The 22,465-nt window shown below is 38.1% G+C and overlaps 4 protein-coding genes and 1 pseudogene across 8 annotated transcripts in view; all 5 read left to right on the top strand.

The window, feature by feature from the left end:
- LOC111660385 (arrestin domain-containing protein 3-like) overlaps nt 1-2,746 on the top strand; it is a 4,455-nt gene extending 1,709 nt beyond the window's left edge. Inside the window, exons 4-6 of the mRNA XM_023413649.2 lie at nt 306-408; nt 510-775; nt 941-2,746. Of these exons, the coding sequence (XP_023269417.1) occupies nt 306-408; nt 510-775; nt 941-1,039 (468 nt within the window). The 3' untranslated portion in view covers nt 1,040-2,746. The remainder of the gene's footprint in view (nt 1-305; nt 409-509; nt 776-940) is intronic.
- A 997-nt stretch (nt 2,747-3,743) lies between these two features.
- Nucleotides 3,744-8,196, top strand: LOC111660298 (arrestin domain-containing protein 3-like). The gene is made up of 6 exons (XM_023413508.2): nt 3,744-5,054; nt 5,637-5,697; nt 5,813-5,963; nt 6,076-6,172; nt 7,051-7,307; nt 7,405-8,196. The coding sequence occupies exons 1-6, from the start codon at nt 4,799-4,801 to the stop codon at nt 7,660-7,662; spliced, it is 1,080 nt and encodes a 359-aa protein (XP_023269276.1). The 5' UTR covers nt 3,744-4,798; the 3' UTR covers nt 7,663-8,196.
- A 1,354-nt stretch (nt 8,197-9,550) lies between these two features.
- Nucleotides 9,551-14,367, top strand: LOC111660340 (arrestin domain-containing protein 3-like). 4 transcript variants are annotated; one of them, XM_023413585.2, is made up of 8 exons: nt 9,929-10,015; nt 11,450-11,494; nt 11,745-11,830; nt 11,919-11,979; nt 12,233-12,383; nt 12,841-12,937; nt 13,018-13,274; nt 13,545-14,367. In XM_023413585.2, coding segments are annotated over exons 2-8 (927 nt in total). In that variant the 5' UTR covers nt 9,929-10,015; nt 11,450-11,492; the 3' UTR covers nt 13,818-14,367. The 4 variants fall into 4 exon arrangements, with proteins under 4 accessions (XP_023269352.1, XP_023269351.1, XP_023269353.1 ...); XM_023413586.2 differs by having other exon boundaries at nt 9,932-10,000; XM_023413584.2 differs by lacking the exon at nt 11,745-11,830 and having other exon boundaries at nt 9,551-10,000.
- Nucleotides 14,368-14,831: 464 nt separating this feature from the next.
- LOC111660341 (arrestin domain-containing protein 3-like) lies at nt 14,832-20,776 on the top strand (annotated as a pseudogene). Its single transcript, XR_015437699.1, has 8 exons — nt 14,832-15,049; nt 15,460-16,743; nt 16,877-17,023; nt 17,173-17,233; nt 17,509-17,659; nt 19,064-19,160; nt 19,242-19,534; nt 20,247-20,776. The product of XR_015437699.1 is annotated as an arrestin domain-containing protein 3-like (transcript).
- A 723-nt stretch (nt 20,777-21,499) lies between these two features.
- LOC111660276 (arrestin domain-containing protein 3-like) overlaps nt 21,500-22,465 on the top strand; it is a 3,394-nt gene continuing 2,428 nt past the window's right edge. Inside the window, exons 1-4 of the mRNA XM_023413477.2 lie at nt 21,500-21,773; nt 21,905-21,965; nt 22,053-22,200; nt 22,317-22,457. Coding sequence (XP_023269245.2) covers nt 21,521-21,773; nt 21,905-21,965; nt 22,053-22,200; nt 22,317-22,457 — 603 coding nt within the window. The 5' untranslated portion in view covers nt 21,500-21,520. The remainder of the gene's footprint in view (nt 21,774-21,904; nt 21,966-22,052; nt 22,201-22,316; nt 22,458-22,465) is intronic.

The following is a 22,465-nucleotide window of genomic DNA, read 5'->3' on the forward strand; positions in this document are numbered from 1 at the left end:
AGACGAAATTAAAAAAAAAAAAAAAAAAAACTTTCAATGTGTTGACAATTTACACTGTTGCACCACAATGCGATCCACAATGGAAATGATGGAGCTATAAAAGCTGCAAAAATGAACCGAAATGGTCGTGAGACAACATTACAAACTTACTACGTAGTGGCATTTAAAAGTTGCAGTTTGATTAATGTCCATTGGCGCATGTATTGTATCACTTGTTTGTTAGCATAGTGAGTAAAATATGTTGATTTCTGCTGCACTTCTGTCACTGTGTCACTACACTGTTTTTTTTTGTGTTTTTTTTGCAGAGTCCTCTCTCAGGCTCCAACAAAATGACCGTGTGCTGTCTATGGTGTGCCTCCCGTCCTATCACAATGACAGCCAGTATGGAGAAGAAAGGCTACATTCCTGGTACTGTTTCCATCCATCCATCCATTTTTCAAATGAAATAAGGATGATAATGAAGTTCTGGAAAATTTGACGTCCCAACCCTGTGTCTGTTTTTCCTCCAGGTGAAACAGTGAAAATAATTTGCGAGTTTAGCAATGGCTCATCTCGAACAGCTACTCCGAAGGTGAGGCTGCAGCAGAAGCAGGTCTACTACACCAAAAACAAGGTCAACAAGAGGGAGTATTGCAAGAACTTGGTGTCGGTGGCTGGAGAGCCCATCTGCAGTCACGCCTCTGACGTGCACACTGAGATTACGCTCACTATTCCCTCATCTGCGTCGCCCACCATCTCTAACTGCAGCATCCTGGTGGTTGATTATTTAATTGAGGTTGGTACTAATGAAAGACTTGATGCTGGAAGAAACGATTCATTTGTTTGTTAAACAGTTTGACTGTGGGCTTTAAGGTGCAAACAACTCATTTGGAAGCAAATTTGGATTACTGACAGTTTGAATTCCAAGTGTGTTCATCTTCTTTTCCTGTGTCTCCTGCAGGTGAACCTCACTGGATGGGCTTTCCCTGAACTCACAGTTCTGTTTCCCATCATCCTGTGTGATACCCCTGTAGGCAGTCCTCCGCCACCTTGTTTGTGAGTACATATGGGTGAGGGCTCACTGGGATTGATTTCCTCCTTGCTCTCTCCCTCTTGTCTGGGCCGGGTGTCACCATGTAAGTCCACTTCCTTTACCCGTTGTTTCAAATTAAGAGCACTCCATGTTGTGTAATCGCGACTTCAGTTAATTTGGAATTATGTTTCTGGGAGAGCTTTACAGTATTTCTCAGGGTTTTTGTATCAGGCTCACCTGACCAGGGATGGCCTCTTCCACTAAGCATTACGTTTTTACAGGTCAATATATGTTTTGAAAAATAACTTTTGTGATGTTTTTTTTAATGCTTAATTACATTCACGAATTTCCCCTAGGGGATAAATAAAATAAAGTACATACCCATCCATTAGAGATGTCTCTTTTTTTAATTTTGACAAACATAAGATGCTAATTTATGGGGCTAGCATAGTGACATTGACTTTGGCATTGAAAACAGAACCTGAACTGAAAAGGGAAACAATGGCATTGAAAAACTTGCATTTGAAAAACATTGTATTTAGGGGAAGAGCAAGGAGCACGTGATTTATTTACATTCAGAAGCCTGACTCGACCGCATACCTTGGCAAGGGCTTACACTGGCACACTCACGTTAGCGCTTGTTCCGGCGGACCTCTGCCAAAAGAGAATCATGTACGTTAAAAGTTAACTTTGACACAGCAGAAGCAAAGAGAAGCAGACTTATTTTTCAGTGCTATTGTTTTTCAGTTTGGGTTTCCGGCTTCAATATAAAATTTGATTTTCAATGCCAAAATTGAATGTCTCTGTATGTATACTGCAACTGCAAATTGTCATTCTTTTTAAAGGTGCTATATGTAAGAATGTGAAGCCACTTTGTGTGATTCACTTTTTTTCTTGCCAATGTCTGAATGGATATGATGTTTCCTCACATGGTCTATCGGTGACGGAAGGGTACACTGCTCCTTCTTCTTCTCCTGGTGCGCTATCCAAGCGCCACTATTGACGGGTCTTCTCAATATTACATATACAACCTTGCAACCTTTTAAACGTGGTTCCCCCATGTTTTCACTTGGTTTTGTCAGCTTTTTGATACATGTTGTCAGCGAAAAGTAGATTTCATCTATGGCAGCATAAGAATATAATGTTAAAAATGTAATGTCAGTTTGGATATACACCGTAGTGCTTTGTTTATACAGCAAGTGACTCTTCAGTATATTAGTTACAAGCCAAAGGCACAAAGTTTGCTTTATGGAAAGTGCCTTAAAGCATCATACTGCCGTCAAACAGTTTTCAGTATGTGTCTGTGTTTAATCTATGTAATGTAAGTTTTGGATTATTGCAGATGTTTAAAGGACATTCGTCCAGTTTCACCACATGTCTAAGTACATTGAAGCATCAGGGGAAAGGTGTTACAGTTTGAATGATAGATAGAAAGATAGAAAGATACTGTATTTATCCCCTAGGGGAAAATCATCTCATATAAAATATTACCACTTAATGCCATAAAAAAATAGTATCATGATCATGCATTGACTCTTAACTGTAATAAGCAAAGTGATTTTAACTATATTATTGTAAGTATGTGTTTTGTATGTTTTTATTATTATTTATCATCTCAACTTCCATCATGTCTTGTTACATATACACCATTGTCATGTACAAACTGTATTGCATGTAAACTGTATAGAGAAGTATTTTACTCCATAATCTGACAAAAATAAAAGTTTGGGCGCAGTATGGGTAAATGTGCTCTAAATGATGATGATGATGATGACGATGACGACGACGACAAATACCTGTCATGCAAACAGTTGAATGCTTGGCTGAACTGATTCAATACCATGCACCAAATTACTTTTTTCTCCCTTCAGCACAGAAAACACTGCTGAATTCAATCTTTTTAGCCTAATTATGTATCAATGCAAACACGATCAGCTTAATTTCCTGGAGGAAAGCCGTCTCCTTTTTGTTATTCAGCTGGCACTCACTCCCAGTGAGCCAGTGTGTTAATGTTCACTAACTTCAGATGTCTGGTTGAGAGCAGCTCCGCACAACTAACTCTAGTACAGACTTTTGTTTAAAGTTTTATTATTTGATTCAAATGTGTGTTCACATCATCTCATGCTGCTCCTTTCGTACTGCCGCTGTGTGAAAATTGAAATTTTAATGCGGTTGTTTCACATATGAAACAAATTTACAGAGTTGGAATTTAGCTCCCACCCAGAGCGAGTTAACACCTTGACAGCTATAGTTGGTGAGCATAATGTCTCGCTTTAGATGTTGCTTGACTTGAACCTCAGTGCATCTTGTTTTGGTCAAGTCTCAGCCACTTATCTTGTTCTCATCTCTCTTGCTGAATTCTCTCTGATGTCACACACCAAAATCTTAAGTGTCATAATGTCTTGGTTTTTTTTTCTGTGAGATTGACTTTCAGGTATTCTTCAAATTTCTCATACTATTGCAGTAGCATGAGGTTTTTTTTTTGTTTTTTTTAATGAAGTGGAATTACATTTTGATGTTAGTATGTTTTGTTTTTTAATTTTTTTAATTTTCTTAGTGCTTGTGCCCTTTTATAACTGTTTTTTTGGTTGCAATTATGGTGCATTCCATCTGTTTTCCTGTAGGGGACAGCAGCACGCAGGGTTACATTGTGAGGAGCTGAGTTCATGTTTTTTCATTTTTGATTTTTTTATTCGCAAACATATTACATTACAAATACACTGTATACATATACAGTACTATGTATATGTATATGAGAGAATGTGCAGGTGAGGTAAGAAACCCATCAAGGACTTATGTTAAACCTCACCTCAACGTAAAAAATAAAAATTACATCATGAGAAAGGAGGAAAGAAAAACTGGAAGATAGATAGATAGAAAGAAAGACAAAGAAGAAAAAACATGTATAAACATGTAGAGGTCTGGCTCGTCAGGCTTCTCTCCCTCTGTCTTTCTTGCTTGCTCTTTGTAACATGTCACCTCCCCACCCCCACGTCCATGCCATAAACATGTCAAATTAAAACCGTAAAACTAAAAATGTATTACCACCAACCCACATGTAGGTAAACGGGTAATGTACTCAACATTAATATAATAAATCGTGTCATGTTTTAGTGCACAGGGCACTGACACAATAAGGCAAAAAACCTTTGTAAACCTGGTTTTTAAGAAATGTATACATAAAATTTTACTTACTAAGAAATGCTAAACAGAATATTTAAAGATGATTGTGGATTCCTACACACATTTCTGTTAAAATATATATTTTTGCTCACATTATAGGGCTCTGAAACATGCTTATTCCCACACCTTTACACACACACCAGGTGGACTGAAGCTCCTCCCCTGGATTCTATTGGCTCATTATTTCCAGCAACATATGATCTTTGCATAATGTGTTTGAAACATAGTGGACACACCCACATAATGAGGGCCAGCAGTAGCTTCTAGTAGCATATGTTACCATTAAAGCTTGTCAGCACTTATGCATTGTAAATGGCATTGTTTAACCGCTGTGTTGATTTATGCAAGAAACATGCATATGATATTTTCTGTCCCCAGAGCAACATTTTGTATTCTGACAGCCAGTATTTCTTTGTTTACCAGTCTGGATCAGGCTAGTAAGCGAGATTTATTGAAGTCCAATGGTTTAATTATTACCAAAACCAAAGTGTCTATCCGCATGCAGAGACGCACCTCACAAGATATAAAGTCTGTGTCTTCACTTTCTCACCTGACACTCTTGTCTTGTACCTACAGTTTTGCTTTGCGGTCACACAGTATATCATGTCAAACAGTGTTAAGAGTTTTTCAGTGGGATATAATCCCATAAACAAAAGCGACATTTTCACCAGTGGTGATCGCCTTACAGGACAGATTACTTTAGAACTGGCAAGCGTCAGCAAAATAGATTCACTCAGTGTAAAGCTGAAGGGAAAAGCAGAAGTCAAATGGACTGAGAATTATGGAAAAACAATTGTAACATACCATAACAAAGAGAAGTACTTCAGTATCAAGCAGTTTCTCATTCAGGAGGGCCACGGTAAGTGCACTACTTATGTCATTCAATGTAAAAATAACCTGCTGTAATCACATTTATTTTATTCATAGTGTATTGTGTTCACATGGCTCTCTTTATTAAAGAATTGATTGCTTTGCTATGGAGGGTTTCACCATTTTTGTTTTAAATATCACCTTTCATTTTTATCTGTTTCTGTCTCATCTCATTTTTAGAATTGTTCAACTAAAATAGTTTCTTTAATAATTGTTTTTAACCTATATTAGGTGTATTTTTACATACAAAATACACAGGATGGTATCTTTTTTGGTAATTTTAAGCAAATACTAGTGGTTAAATAAATCCCACTGTCTGTGTTTAAACAAATATTCATACAGAGGGATTTAGAAAAATCCAGACCCTGACTGACATAAGATTCGACTTTAATGAGATTATTAATGAGATTGATTTTGACCCATTCTCACTGATAGAAAGCTGTACATGGTTATAAAAGGAACAGTTTGTTCTTAATAATGCATTTTGTAATCATTTATAGTTAGTTTTACAAACCATGCTATGATCAGTGATGGAAGCCACATTAAGTCACTTTGCTTTATTGTATTTCAGGCAATATTGCTGTTGGCCCGGGCTGTCATGTTTACCCATTCACCTTTCAGATTCCAGCACAGTACGTTCTTATAAAAAAAAAAAAAAAAATCAACAATTGCTATAAAACAAAGAATATAAATGAGCATTATTGTTGTCTGGGTCTGTTATGTACATGGTGTTGTCATGTCTTGCAGGGAGCTGCCATCCTCCTTCAAGGGCTCCCATGGAAAGATCATGTACTCACTGGAAGCAAACCTGAGCAGGCCCATGAAATTAGACAGCAAAGCTAAGGCGAAGTTCACCCTCGTCCACAAAGGAAACCTAAACAGTGATCCATCGTTGATGGTACCCATCTTACAGCAAACACACACACACACAGGATCACAAATGCTGTTTGCATTTGACACTGGTGCAGTAATGACAACTAACACTATCTTTGACTAAATTGTCATTTCAGGCTCCACAACAAGATATCATTGATAAGAAAATGAAGCTCTTCACATCAGGAACAGTGGGCATGGATGTAAATATTGCACGAACAGGCTTCCACCAAGGTATTGAATTATACCTCCACAGATTATCTAACAATGACTCTTCGCAGTTGAACCATGTTTAGTTCAAAGTCTCTTTCCTCTGTCAATGGAACTTTTTTTATGGTCTAAAGATAAGACAACAACAAATGAGATGTAGGAATAAAAGCGGCAGAGAGATAGTTCAAATATGTTCTCTAGCTTAGAGGGATTGCTCTTTCCAATCACACTAAGCAATGTTAGAAATGTTAAATTAATAATCAATTAATTTTGAAAGAAGAAAGTAGTGGCACATTCATTCTCATTCAAATTAAAAGTTGAATTCCTAAATATTAGCATGCACCTTTACGCACTCAGGGGTTTTGCTTCTATAATGCCACTTTTTCTTTCTATTTAAAGTAGTTTATGGTGGTAATATAAGCAGATGTTATCAAAGTTAAAGTAGATATATTTGTATAACAGATATGACTTAGTCAGGATGTGGACTTTGTAACCCCTTTCTACTTGTGCTACTGTTGGGCTACATTAATACATTTGTCACTTTTCCATAATTTCTACTTGAAGCCAAAGAGGCAACTGTTTAGCAAAAACTACACAAACTATCTTTAAGGGATTTTTTACTGAGCTGAAATTTTGGATATAACTTTTAAAATTCTTTCGAATTTGAGATACTGTAACAGAATAAGACCCTCATGCCGAAAAGTTAAACAATAAAGTGACTTTAATTTGTCATATCTCTACAAGTTATGCAGGTGTAAACAGCAGACTTATGTAATATTGATATGCACACCTTAAAAATGTAAAATATATTGTATGCAGTAAGAGATTACTGCTATCACTTGTGTGTAGGTGTCAACCAGAGAGTAAGACCATTGTGTATTAAGTGTTGCTCTGCTCTCCAGGGGAAGGCATAAAGGTTGTGGCCTCCATTCAGAACAAATCATCTCGTGACATTAAGCCCAAGTACTGTTTGTATAAGAAGATCAGCTACTTTGCGAAGGGGAAGAGGAGGGTCGAAACCAAAGACATCCTGAAAGAAGTGGGCGAAGCCATCCCACCTTCTGCAGGTCAGACTGTCACCAGGACCATCACCGTCCCCCCCACCACCTGTGTGTCCATCTTAAACTGCAGAATCATCAAAACAGAGTACAGGCTCAGGGTGCGTATTTCCCTCTCCAAAACATATCAGTACATGTCTTTATGGTAACAGGGCTCCAGGATGGGTACGAGAGGTGCTGACTCTTTCTCCACCACAGGTCTATCTGGATGTTAAGTATGCTTCAGACCCTGAGATCAAGTTCCCCATAGTCGTCCTGCACGCTTTACAGGAACCTGATGAAGAGCAGCCACCTGTATATTCTGACTTTGGATTTGGAGCGTTTGTTAACTCAGGCATGGCAGGAGGCACCAGCTTCCTACAAAACCCAGCAGCCTCAGGCCCTTCTGCTCCACCTCCACCCTATAGCACATATGGGATGTACCCCTCCTTGACTGGTTTTGATGGGAAATCCTAGAAGCTCAAATATGGTTTTGAGTGCACTTTTTTTAATTAACAGTACAACACATGACTTTATGTTTGGGACTACCACTATTAAATACTAAACAAGTCTTTGCTTAAACCCTTTTATTCAGATAAAGGGCAAGACTGATGCCATTGGAAAGACTTGAAGAGTAGGAATGAAGATAGTTGATTGTTTTAGGGGCTAAAAAGTAGAAAACTGTACGTAAAAAATATGATATTATTGGTATAATAGTTTTGCATTACTTAACAGTGTTACAGTGATGTTTATAGGACTGGGTCTCTGACGTTAAGTTGAAGGTTGTTAGTCCAGTCTCAACCTTTACTCTGTATAGTGACCCTTGTATCACTGATCAGCTCCTGTATCACTGAGAGGATGTGATTACCAATGATGACTTTGTTCACTTAGGTTCATGGTGTTGTGCTTAATGAGGAATACTGAAATCTTGAATGTGAAAGTATGTCATAAACTATACATGTTTGCTTATGTTTGCTTTTTTCAAATATCAATAAATATGAATAAGCATTATCTATGAATCCATAATCAAATCTCTTATTCCAGAGATCACATAGTACCACACAGGGAAAATGTATTTTCCATTCGTTCCATATCTATTTCAATCATCATATCAGGCTGACAACAGGAGAACAACGACCAATGTGTCATTTGAAAACTATGATATGACATTACGTATAGATTTGCGTGACAATCAAATAATAACAAATAAACTTCACGTTGTGTCAAGCATCTCTGTGAAGCCATAAATTACTCTTATAATTGTTATGAAATATTTTTAATAATGGTTCATTACAGTTTAAACAACTCAAACCTAGAGATAAACCTTCTGTCACAAAATATTTTTTTACCAATGGAAAATGAGTCACGTGCCGTTTGTGATCATATTTCATAAGACAGTGAGCTAATTACAAGTTTCACTCACCTTAATGTTCAAAAGCGTGCGGGAGGCTTTGTTTTTTTCCCCAACCCATTTCAACCCAGTTCAAAAGGAGCAACAAAGGCGCTGAGGCATTATGTTTACTTGTTAAACACATTACTTTGCCATCATCAGTACTTATTGTGTGACATTAACTATACTGCAGTAACTTGTAAAGTAGTTTCTCTAAAGTATAAAAACATCCTTCACCTTTTGAAAATATCAACAATGTAAATCTATTGATCCATACTGCATTAGTAAGATAGTTGGTGGGTAAGGCTGTATAGTAACAATAAGTTTCTATTGTTACATACAACTGATGCTTTTTCATAATTATAACACATATAATGATACACATTTTCTATAAACTATGATATCTCATAAAAACAGTCATTAAGTGAGGACAAGCATCTCTCCCCATTCACAGTGAAAGATTATCATCGTGTTCAAGTGACGGTCACACCCACTGGATTCCACACTACACCCTACCGTTATGAAGCTGATCATGTTCAGGTTTTGTTGACAGTGAACACAGAAATGTTATGGTAAGTTTTGACAGCTCCTCGATTTCTCAGCTTCTAAATTTCTCAGCTTCTAAATGCTGCACATGCTCATTGATATCTATTGGAGCAGATGAAATATCACCAGTATTATCAGTCTTCCCTTGAAAATGAAAATGACCAGGTCCTAATATCATCTGCTGTAGAACCAAATCAAGTAGATTAGATGATTTAGGTATGATGTAAATACATTTAAAAATACATCACAATAACGTCTTACTCAAGATATCAAACTTATAGCTCATGACAGCACTTGCTATAGAAAGCATTCAGTGCAGTAGTAAGCTATAGTATTACGGAGAGTAATACTAAAATAGAGGGATACACATGCTCAGCTGTCCTCTGTATCACGTGTATCATACTCATGCTCTTTGAGATCGGTTGTCTAACAACAAGACAGACAGGGAAACAAGCGTGCTTTAAAAATGAATAGATACATGAATGCGTGAATATATGAATAATGAAGGGAGGAGGCAATATCGCTGAAACAAACCCGATTCTTACTCAAAGTTAGGACACGCCTATCGAGGAAGCCAGAGAAGGCAGATCGCCATCGTCTGTTTGTTTTTTTCGTTAGCGTCACCGCGGGTCATGTCGACCACCGTGAAGAGTTTAAAAGTTACATATAATCCCGTTAACGGGAAAGAAACTTTTACCAATGGCGACTGGGTTACTGGTCAGGTCACTCTGGAGGTGTCCAAAGACTGCCAGATAGACTCCCTGTTCATAAAGTTCAAAGGGAAAGCCGAGGTGTTGTGGACCGAGAGGCACGGTAAAACGACAGTTGTTTATCACTCCAAGGACAAATACTTCAGCCTGAAACATTACTTCATCCGAGGTAAAAATCTCACAGGTAGGAGGCATTTCATATTTGAACGGAGGCTGTAACGTATTATACTAAACCGTGTAACCCTGGCCTCTGTGCTTGTGATGTTCTGTGTTAAAGCATTTTGCGCGGCTTGGCTATTTTACAGAACTTTTAAAGAATTTCAAGAATTTTCAAAATAAGGGCGTAGGCTTGGTCTTTTTCTCTCTATTTTTTTTTTTCATCAGATAGCCTAAATAAGATGCACACATTTTCTGCGTCTCTATTGTCCCACGCACACGTCTGCACACACAAAAAGGGCACTTTACACTTTTTTGCATTTTTATTTGTTTTATTTGTTTTGTATGTCATTGTGTTGTGGTTTTGTGTTGTCAGTGTGAAATGTATAGCTAGATGTTTCCTCATGTTTTTGGGATGTTTTGTGTGAAGCCATGATCTAGCTTTTGTCAAATTGTTTTTGTTTCTGTGATGTTGTTATCCTATTTTAAGCAACGGATTGTAGCACTTTGCCCAAGACAAATTTCCCTTTGGTGACAATAAAGTTTACTCTAACTCTAACTCTACTTTACATTGTTAAATAATATATAAATCTTGACATGATAGATTTTCAAGTTGTTACAAGAAAATGAATCTATAAAACCATGCAGGTGGTGTGCTGCTCTGAACCAGCTGTGCTGTGAGATCCATACAAATCTCACCTGAGATTCTGCAGCACCACATCATTGCTCAAACTCATCTATGATTAAATAAAAAAAAACGTATTCTTGTATTATTCTTTAATTAGCTCCTGAATTTATGGCAAGATGGTTCACTAGGACATCAGAGCTCACCTGAGAGCCTGCAGCTCACCTGTCCCTGTTGCTCTGGCTGCTGCTAAGAGGATTTTCAGAATAAAATTATGTCTGGCAAACAAACAAACCAGTTGAACGAGCTGTGGCTTATTTACTGTATAAATAATGTTCATGTCTCATTAACCCATATGCAGTAATAACTCTGCTCTTGAGGCACTCAGGGAAAGGGGAAGGGGGCATTCAATAATAAATATCCTATTAATTTAAAAGAAGGTACATGTTTGGATTGATTACAGAACTTTCTTATTAGCTGTGCTCAGCTGTTACTTACACTTCAGTTGTTCTTTTTCCAGATATCTTAATCTGCTTTGGGCATTTTTGCCTCACTAATTATCAAACACTAAGCCATTGAAATTTAAATTCAAACGACGTTCAAAGACGTTTTCAATTCTGTGACATTTGAAACTTTTAAACTATAATGTGTATATGCAATAATGCAGTTTTAAGTCAATTAATCGATTCTCTGTAAAGTCATTTGTCAGTCAACTCTTAGTAGATTAAGTAAGAAAATAATCTGCACTTTGGTCATTTAAAAAAAGCCATTAATGACAATAATTTTTAAGCGTCAAATGTTAATTGCGGTTAACTCAGTGTACTGCTTTTTCTTCAGGAAATGACAACGAAACACTTATGACAACCCAGCATGGAGACACATGTAAGTATTTCACAGTTATATCTTTGCCTTTGGTGTGGTTCAGTTGTGTTTTTATTACGCAAAAAGATACCATGTTGTGGTTTTAATTCAGTTAAGAGTGGCTTGAGACAGGTTTCTGGTGCATATTAACAGCTCCAGTGAGCTAAGGGGCCAATACTGTGTTGACCATTCACCCTGTTGTACTATCACAAACCCAAAAGCCATTAACAGTGTGCCACAAGTGTAAGTTTATTCTCTGCTGTCAATTAAGGAGCCTTTGCTGCGGAGGTGGTCATCGAGTAACAGCTCTGATCAGATCATCGTGCCCACAGCCCCAAATCCCGCTACATCCAAAAGGCTAGCAAACAGTTGAAAATTTATAAGGGTTGTAAAATAAACATGTCAGAACATCATCTTTGTTACCAATTTCTTTTTACTTTTTCAGACAGCAGTGTTGTTGCCCCAGGATGCCATGTCTACCCATTCAACTTTCAGATCCCTTTCCAGTAAGTTATCATTTTTTAATGGTTCCTTAATGAATTAGAGCGGTCAAATCCTAATCCTCTCCAGACATGAAAATACGGTACTTGCGTATTATCTTCTGAAAAACACCTTAATGGAGTAACCTCAGGTTTTGCAGCTGTAGTTTATTTTGATAGAATAGATTTGATAAAGTTATTTCAAAAAGGTACTTTTATTTTATAGACCTACTGTATATTCCTTTGCTTGCAATCAATTTCTCATGTTCCTCTGCTTTAGGGATATGCCCTGCTCCTTCACTGGTTGCGTCGGTAAGATTGTGTACTTGCTGGAAGCCAAGCTGAGCAGATCAATGAGGATTGCCACTACAGATTCGACTAAGATCAACTTTATGTCAAATGCAGACCCCGCCAGTGTCCCTGGGATATTGGTATGTGCTTAGTCACATTGCTGTCATTCCAAAAAGGAAAATAAAATTTGCTGGGGTTGGTGATGGCAGTTGAGTAACTAAAATCCAGCCGTGTTTACTACCTGCATGGAGGTGAGTTGAGCAATGTTAAATCAGGACAGGGTTATTTGCTGAGTATTTGCATTCAGCAAACCCAACCTGTAAACACGTGGTTTACAAATTCACACAGCGTGCTCAGTCTCACTGGCAAAACTACACTCTTTGGCCATATAGTGAAATTTAAATGTTTTTTTTATTTTTTTTTTTATTATTATTATTATTGTGTACGTATCAGAGATATTATCTAATGGTTATTTTATTTTAACAGTAGACCTGTTGAATTTACTCAGGCATTTGCTGGACATATAGAGAGATTTGAAGCACAAGTTTTTTCTCTCTGTTTTTTAAAAGTATTGTGTTAATGAATCTGGTCTTGCAGACACCACAGCACGAGTCCAAGGATAAGAAATTGAAAATTTTCACCTCAGGAGCAGTATCCATGGATGTAGACATTGAAAAAACAGGATTCTTCCAAGGTGAGAGCCCTCACAGCAATACTGACACTAACCAGTCTCATGCCAAGGATTGTTTTGACAATCTTGTCTTTTTTTGTCAGGAGAAGGATTGAAGGTTCTTGCCTGCATTCAGAACAATTCCTCTCGTGAAATCAAGCCCAAATACTGCGTGTACAGAAAGCACAGCTTCTTTGCAAGAGGGAGGAGAAAAGTATACACTAAAGACCTCCTTAAAGAGGTGGGAGAACCCATCCCTCCTTCTGCCAACACAAATGTCACAAGGGTCATCACCATCCCCCATGATATGGAGCCCTCCATCCTCAACTGCAACATCATCAAAGTAGAGTACAGACTCAGGGTAAGCAGCTCTGTGACCACGAGACTGGCAACACAGGTGTGTGTGCCTGTTCTATAACGTGACTGTGCACAAAAAATATCATGTCTCCCGAAAAAGTATTTTGATGCTGGAAAGATAAGTTGATCTGTCATAAGAGAACTGAAAAAATCAAATCAAGAATTAGCTGTGTGTTCTCAGACACATGATGACACTGTGTGTCCCAAATTTTCTGTCGATATGAAACAAAACAAATAAAATCCAACAACGTAACATCAGCTGTGTTTTCCACAGGTCTACCTCGATGTCAAATATGCTTCAGACCCAGAGATCAAATTTCCCATAATCATCCTGCCGGCCTCTCAGGTTCCTGCTGTGGCGCCACCACCTGCTGCCGCTGCCTTTTCTGACTTTGGATTTGAACCGTTCGGGAACACAAACCCACCAGCCTGGGGCATTGCTCCACCACAACCACCAGCGGCACCCCAGCCTTTTGACCCCCCTCCTCCCTATGCAGCACATGGGATGTATCCTCCTTTGACAGATTTTGGCAACAAATATCAGTAACTGTGAAGACTGTGACGATACTTGGACATTTCAAAGAAATTAAATAAATTGATAAAAAGTTACATTTCATCATTATCTTGTGGTTGAAGGTGTTTGTTTTCTATAAAAAGATTTTCTGATAAGAGTGAAACTGTTAGGTATTATGTGTATTATGCAGTAGTGATAAAATGTGTTGCATTATTTCCTAAATAACCTGTAAAACAAATAGTAGAAAAGAAAAGTGGTCCTTCTACAGTTTCATATACCTCAGGTTTTATCCTCTCTAAGAGTCTATGAGGCTCTCCATGAATGAACTCTGGACTGTTAAGATTGTTGGAAAACTGATAGATATATTTAATAAACTTAGAATCTAATAGCTCTCCTGTTGTGTTTTTTCTGTTTGATCTGTTACTGGAAAGGAATTTATTAAACATTGTGAATTAAGTTGCATGAAAATGTCCTCACATAGTCATTTATATAATATCTTTTCACAGTTGTTATATATGAATTCTGCATATTTCAAGATTGTAAACAGCAGGTACTAAAAGCAATTAAATACTTTGGAAATAAACTTGCAGACTGTTATTTGGTTTTGAAGTTGGAAATCACTAATTTTATCAGACAATCAAAAACACAACAACAAAACAACAAAAACAAATAGTTTGAAGGGTCTGTAAGAAAAATCTGGCCATGCAGATAGTAATAATAATTCAGCTGTAACTTCCTTTGGACTAAAATCCCATTATGTCAAACAGCAAATACAATGTGTGCACTAAAGACAGGTGTTACTCTCCGCCCACTGGGGTGGTTGTCAGGACGGCATGCTCATTCTTACCAACAGTGTGCATTACTTTGACTGTTACTATCCAGTTGCATTTTAAGCTACTGCAATTCATTTATTTAAGTTAAAGTGTTGTGTAGCGGTGAACACTTTCACACCGTGTGTGGCTGTGTGTCTGTCTGCGCAGGTATGATGCAACAAAAACAGGTTTAACAACATTTGCATGCTTGAAATCAGATATAAACAGTGTTGAGCAGCACTGTGCAGGGTTTTTACAAGGCTTGAGATTGTTGTTGGGTTTTCATGTAATCATATAATTGTCTAAGCAGAGGAGACATACCTACATTAATCTAGGGTGGAGATCTGTTGTTTCAGGAGCCTCGGTATGGCAGCAAAAACAAATCTGTTAAACTTTTTGTCTCAGGAAATGTTTCAATGGATGTTCACATCAAGCGGATGGGATACGAGTAAGGTAATAATCTAGTCTATAGAGGCAATACTTCACCTGGAGGATTTTGATTCACTGTCTTTCCTTGTTCAGTTACTGGACAGATCTGTCTCACTTATTTTGAAGAGCAGGTATATTAAGTGTGGCTGAGTGAACAGTGTTTACTATTACTACTACATACATGTTCCATCAAAGACACTAACGGGCGTGTGTAGGACACAAATGCAGCACACAGTACAACAAAAGCAGTTTGTAGAGACCTTTTATTTACCAAGGCAGAAACTGGAGCAGGCAGGTTAATCCAAAACAACTTAAATCTTCCTAAACACAGGAACATGCAGACTAAGTCCAAAGTCACAAAAGCAGTTCTTGTGGTCAGACACAGGAGATTGTATTGTTTTTTAAAAAAATATTTTCTGCCTTTAATCCAACAGTTGCAATGAGAGACAGAAGGTGAAAGGAGAGGGGGGGTGACGTGCTACAAATTGCTGCTGCGGTTAGGACCAAGCCTTCGTGGTTCGCTCTCTACCAGGTGAACCACCAGGGCGCCCCCAGAAAGTGTTTATCGTGGTTCATACAAGAAAGGCTAGTCAGGGACGAACAGGTTCAACAATGGGGAATCAGCTCAATTCCAAGAAATGCTGGCGAGTCTTGCATGGAGAAAAGTGAAGAACAATCTGGCAAAGAATAACTGTAAGTCTGGGGTTTGTATAGTGGGTGAGTGTAATCAGGAGCAGCTGTGTGACCAGGTGAATGGAGTTGGCTTGACGAGATGGCAGTGGCTAATGCAGGGAGGTGCAGGAGAACAGGGTGAACAGGTTGTGCTTAATGAGGAATACTGAAACCTTGTCATGAAATGTATATGTTTGGTTATGCAATAAATATGAATAAGCATTATATATAGCTCTATAATCAAATCTCTTATTCTAAAGATCACATAGTACCACACAGAGACATGTATTTTCCATTTGTTCCATATCTATTTCAGTCAGTCATATCAGTCTGACTAGCAGCTCAGGCATTATGTTTACTTGTTAAACAAATTACTCCCTTTGCAAATATCAGTACTTATGGTGTGACTTAATTTACTGCTGTAACCTGTAATGTAGTTTCTCTAAAGTATAAAAACATCCTTTACCTTTTGAAAATATCAATGATTTAAACCTCTATACACTATTATCAGGGATTTTGATAATCATGGTTGTGGCCAGTTTCAGCCACACCCACTGGATTCCACAATACTACTATTGTTATGAAGCTGATAATGTTCAGGTTTTGTTTTAGTAATACGCAGCAGACATGCTGATTTTATGCAGATTGCTGAATGAATGAATAATGAGGGGAGGAGGCAATATCATGGAAATAAACCTGATTCCCCCTTAAATTTCATACACACCTGTCGAGGAAGTCAGAGGTGGTCGATCTTCAATTCTTTCAATATTTCTTAGTGCCATGTGCTGTGTTTACTGTGAAGAACTTCAAAGTCACCTATAACTCCATTAATGGGAAAGACATTTTTACCAATGGCGACTGGGTTACTGGTCAGGTCACTCTGGAGGTGGCCAAAGACTGCCAGATAAACCACCTGTTCATAAAGTTCAAAGGGAAAGCTGAGATGAACTGGACAGAGAGGCAAGGCTATGGTACTGTTGTTTACCACTCCAAGCAGAAGTACTTCAGCCTGAAACATTACTTCATCCGAGATAAAACTCTCACAGGTAGGAGGGATTTCATATTTGAATGGAAGCTGTAATGTATAGAGTTTAAATGTGATTTTATGTGTTAAAGAGTTTGGCATGGGTTGGCTACTTTGCCGAGGATTTTTGAAAGTTTGTTTTTTATCTTTGGTAGACATTTTTCCCCCCTTGTCCCCCTGGGTCGCCCTGTTTTGCCCCTTAGCATCGGTGGATGCTCTGCTCTGCCCCTGTTGTCCCAGTCTCTTTCCCGGTTGCTTTCCCTCCTGTCCACTGGCCCCTGTTCTGTTGGTTGACCAGTTTCGTAAGTCTTCCATTAATAAACAATTTTGCACTTCATCCCCATTTGTTGGCTGCATTTGGGTCCAGCCTTACTCGCACCGTGACAAGTGCATCGTGCCCCCAACCCCAAACATGTCAGCACATTATCTTCTTTTGCCTTTCCTTTTTCAGACAGCTGTGGTTTTGTCCCAGGACGCCATGTCTACCCATTCAAATTTCAGATCCCTTTACAGTAAGTTATCTTTTTTTTTTTTTATGGTTCCATGATGAATTAGAGCAGACAGGCCCTTATCCTCTCCAGACATGAAAATACGGTACTTGCATATTATCTTCTGAAAAACATCTTAATGGTGTAACCTCTTTGCAGCTGTAGTTTATTTTTGGTAGATTTGATTGAATGATTTTAAAAACCCACAATTATATCATAGACTTCCTGTAGCCTATATTCATTTGATTGATTGCAGTCAATTTCCCATGTTCCTCTGGCCTGCTTCTCTTGTGTATTAGGGATGTGCCCTGCTCCTTCACTGGTTCCAATGGTTAGATTGTGTACTTGCTGGAAGCCAAGGTGAGCAGATCAACATGGTTTACCAGTAAAGATTCGACTAAGATCAACTTTGTGTCCAAAGCGGACCATGTCAGTGTCCCTGGGATAAAGGTATGTGCTTAATTACATCTTCATTCCTGTCATTCCAAAACAGACAAAAAAATCTGCTAGGGTTGGTGATGGCCAGCCCTGGTTTACTACCTGCATGGAGGTGTGTTGAGCAATCTATACTATGAAGTAAGTTCAGCTGGATAACTTTTTGTAATCTCTTAATTTAACTTGACATTGGCCATCCTGATAACCTGTACTAAGAAGCTGGTTATGAACATATGATGCAGGTGGAAAAAAAGTCAATGTCAGACTGTTTGATGCCAGAACAAGAAGTAGTTCATGTCTGATAAGGCCAATATGACTGAAATGTTCATTTCTAATCATGAGAAATATTTAAGTGTGTGTGGATAATTTTTCTAATAAAAGACATCAGTCTTTAGTTTTTATTTCCAGTTACGGTCAGTTTCCTCAATTTACTCTGAGCTGCAGTGATGAAGAGAGTAAAAGTGTTAACACTGTCAGAAAAGCTGTCAGGTTTAAAGAATCTTTGTTCAGGTAAAACGAAGCTATAATAGTTATTAATTTATTTAGTGTGAACCTCCTCCTGCATTTGTTAGAGGCTGTTAAGCTTTTAAAACCATACGGGCACATGCAAGGTCTGGAACAGCAAACCGATTGTTTTGTCTGCTGCTCTTTATTTATTTATTTATTTTTTTTTTCCCATTTTCTTTTACCAGGAAGTCCCATTGCGATTTAAAAAAAAAACAAAAAAAAAAACCTTTGAGAGATCTGGCCAGGATAGTGGCCATGCAAACATACCACATCTTAAAATAAAACATAAAATACCACAATTACGACACGAGAGTTTGAGCTTGATGTATATGTCTCATTAACTACTTTATGATACCCCTAAAGTTGTCAATGGATATAAGTTCATCTTTCTACAAATTATTCCATGTCCAAGGCTGTCCAGATCTGTGGAAACTCATAGTACAATAAATAGCAACCATCTAGGTTGCAAGTAGTCACAGGTTTTCATTTGATCCTCTGAAGTTAACTGGTGTCAGAGTAGGACAGGAGTTTAGCATCAGTTACCAGGGTAACTTACCTGGTAAGAAGTGAACCACCGTCATAGAACTGAACCTAAAGTTATCTTGCTAACCAAAAGAATCGTGCTTTGTAGGTCAGGCCTCAGGACTGAATATTGGCATTCAGCAAACCCAACCTTTAAAAATGCACACAACATGCTCAGTCTTACTGGCAAAATCACTTTGGCCATACACTGAAGTTGAAATGTTTGTTATGTGTACTTGTTAGTGATTATCTAATGGTTATTTTATTCTAACACTAGACCTGTTGAATTGACTCCAGCATGTGCTGGATATATAGAGATTTTAGGCACCAGACTAAAGGCTAAAGTGTTTTCTCTCTGTCAGTATTGCATTAATCAATTTTGTCTTTCAGACACATCAGCACAAAATTATGGAGAAGAAATTTAACCTTTTCACCTCAGGCGCAGTAACCATGACTGCAGACATTGAAAAAACAGTATTCTTTCAAGGTGAGAGTCCTCAGTGATATTGACACTTACCAGTCTCATGTCAAGGATTGTTTTGACATTTCCCGTCTTTTTCTCTCTCAGGAGAAGGATTAAAGGTTGTTGTCCGCATTATCAACAAGTCCTCTCGTGAAATCAAGCCCAAGTACTGTGTGTACAGAAAGCACAGCTTCTTCGCAAATGGGGAAAGAAGACTTGAAACTAAAGATATCTTGAAAGAGGTGGGAACAGCCATCACTCCTTCTGCTTCGAAAAAGGTCACAAGGGTCATCACCATCCCCCATGATATGGAGCCCTCCATCCTCAACTGCAACATCATCAAAGTAGAGTACAGACTCAGGGTAAGCAGCTCTGTGACCAGGAAACTGGCAACACAGGTGTGTGTGCCTGTCTTACGTGACTGTGCACAAAAAATGTCTCCTGAAAAATTATTGACAATTTTAGGTATCTGAGCTCCTAATAGAATTGTGTGTGAAGCATTTAATCTCTGAATTATGTAGCAGCAAAATTGGAAATAAAAACTGAAGGGATATTGGCTCCTGTTATGTTTTATGGAGATGGGTGTTTCCTAACTTTCTGCTTTCTGAAACGCATGCTTAACAGCACAGTATTGAATGCAGTGCCTGTGTTGTGCCTTTACACACTAAAATCCTTCAGCTGCCGGATCCTTTTGAAGTGTGTTTGGGGTCAGTTGTGCACACAGCATGCAAATAATTGTGACAATAGCAAAACATGTGAATTCATAATTTAATATTGTAGAGCAAAGACATCACACTTACCAAGAGTTATTAAACCACTTAATTAAAACATAATGTGAACACAAAGCCTAAGACTGACATTAGTGATAAATCTAGGACATGTGATAATTGTTTGGTTAGATGACATCCTCAGTCAATATACAGCATAACCTGATGCTGGAAAGATACATTGGTCAGTCGTCAGGGAAACTGAAAAGATATCAAATCAAACATTGTGTGTTCGCAGACACATGATGCATGTATAAAATACTGTATGTCTTTTTTTTTTTTTGGAGATATAAGGCAGAACAAATAAAATCCAACAATGTTACATCAGCTGTGTTTTCCACAGGTCTACCTTGATGTCAAATATGCTTTAGACCCAGAGATCAAATTTCCCATAATCATCATGCCAGCCTCTCAGGTTCCTGCTGTGGTACCACCACCTGCTGCTACTACTGCCGCCGCTGCTGCTGCTGCCGCCTCTTCTGACTCTGGATTGGAACCATTCGGGAAGACAAACCCACCAGCAGCACCCCAGCCTTTTGACCCCCCTCCTCCCTATGAAGCTCATGGGCTGTATCCTCCTTTGACAGATTTTGGCAACATTTCAGAGAAATGAATTAAAAGGATAGAAAAGTTACATTTCATCACTATCTTGTTTGAGTTTGTTTCCTAAAATTGTATTTTTCTTTCAAAACTTTCTGATCAGAGTGAAACTGTTTGTGAGACACCAGCATTATCTGCTAATATGGTCTATAGCAACCTATATACATTTTGTTTTTTTCTTTTAATTTGTCACATGTCTATATGTTGCCACCAAAATATGAGTGATGGAATTTAATTTGTGGTGCTCAAAATATTAAATATTTTTGAACAAAACGGCAGCATTGTCTTTCCAGAAATTTCATGGGTGTGTTAAATAATGGACACCACGGACCATTATAGTATTTTTATTTACACAAAAATTCAGAATGAATAAAGTTTACATTGAAGCCTGCGGATCATCCAGAGTAACATTGTTTATGTACAGTTGAGTCATGAAACAAATCACCTAGTGAAACCTTTCTTCTATATTATTTCCATACTGTGAATATTCTTAGCTGTCACAATTGCAAAGTTTAATTCTACTGTAACTTTCTCTGGACTAAAATCCCATTATGTCATACAGTATGTGCAGTAAATGGAAATTTACTTGACGTCATGATCGGAAAATATGTCACATGATGCACTGAGTAAGCCACAGCATGTGACAGTCGCAAACCTAGATTAAAGACAGGTGTTACCCTCCGCCCACTGGGGTGGTTGTCAGGACAGCATACTCATTCTTGACAACAGTGTGTGCATTACTTTGATTGTTACCATCCAGTTGCATCCAAGCTACTGCATTTCATGTCTTTGAGTAACAGCGGTGTGTAGCGATGAATCCTTCTTCCTGTAACCGTGTGTGGCTGTGTGTCTGTTGGAGCAGGAATGCTACAAGAAAAACAGGTTTAGCAAGAGTTGCATGCTTGAGACCACATATAAACTGTGTCGAGCAGCACCATCCAGGGTTTTAGTAGGCTTGGGTTTCTTCTTGGTTTTACAGGAGAATTTGATTTTCCACGGTGTATTTCTCTTTGGAGGATGAAAAACCTCTTAATTGAATACGATGCCATCAACAGCGAGAACACCTTCACAAATGGAGATACCATCAATGGAAGAATCATTGTGGAGGTTTCTAAAGAAACTAAAATCCAATCACTTATTTTTGTGGCAAAAGGAAAAGCTCGGGTTTGCTGGCATGAACATTACGGACAACATCAACATCATGTTTACTGGTCTGATGAGAAATATTATGAAGTCAAACATCATATCTTGAGGGAAGCGAGACAAGATGGTAACGTATTAAATTAATACAATAATTCATGTACGATACAGTGTACCAAATGTAATGACTTTTAGATAAGCCATTATGCCCACACTGTTTAAAACTTATACCAAAACTTATAGTAAGTTATTCTTTTCCAGGCACTGAAGTCATTGGTAAAGGAAGACACGTATTTCCCTTTTCCTTCAAGATTCCTGACAGGTGCCTACTCTTAACTTAATCTTTCTTTTAAATTGATGTCTTATTTGTATTTGGGTCATTTACATTTTCTATTATTATACTTTACAGAAAAATCCCATCATCCTTCAAAGCCTCCATAGGCAAAATTGTTCACAAGTTGAGGGCAGAGCTTAAACAATCAATGAAGCTGACAAAAACAGCCAAAGTCCACTTCACATTTGTCTCCAAAGCAGATATGGATATTCCTGGGCTTATGGTAAGAAATCATTTAACTTTCAAAATACAACCATTTTTTCATATAATAAATGTTGTCTAAGCAGAGGAGACAATTATCTACCTGCATTAACCTAGTGTGGGGATCTGTTGTTTCAGGAGCCTCAGTATGGCAGCAAGGACAAATCTGTCAAACTTTTTGGCTCAGGAAATGTTTCAATGGATGTTCACACCAAGCGGATGGGATACAAGCAAGGTAATAATCTAGTCTGTAGAGGCAATACTTCACCTGGAGGATTTTGATTCAC

Source organism: Seriola lalandi, unplaced genomic scaffold, assembly GCF_002814215.2.
Source record: "Seriola lalandi dorsalis isolate HSWRI2012SDOR001 ecotype SW California unplaced genomic scaffold, Sedor1 jcf7180002054517, whole genome shotgun sequence".
Taxonomy (NCBI): domain Eukaryota; kingdom Metazoa; phylum Chordata; class Actinopteri; order Carangiformes; family Carangidae; genus Seriola; species Seriola lalandi.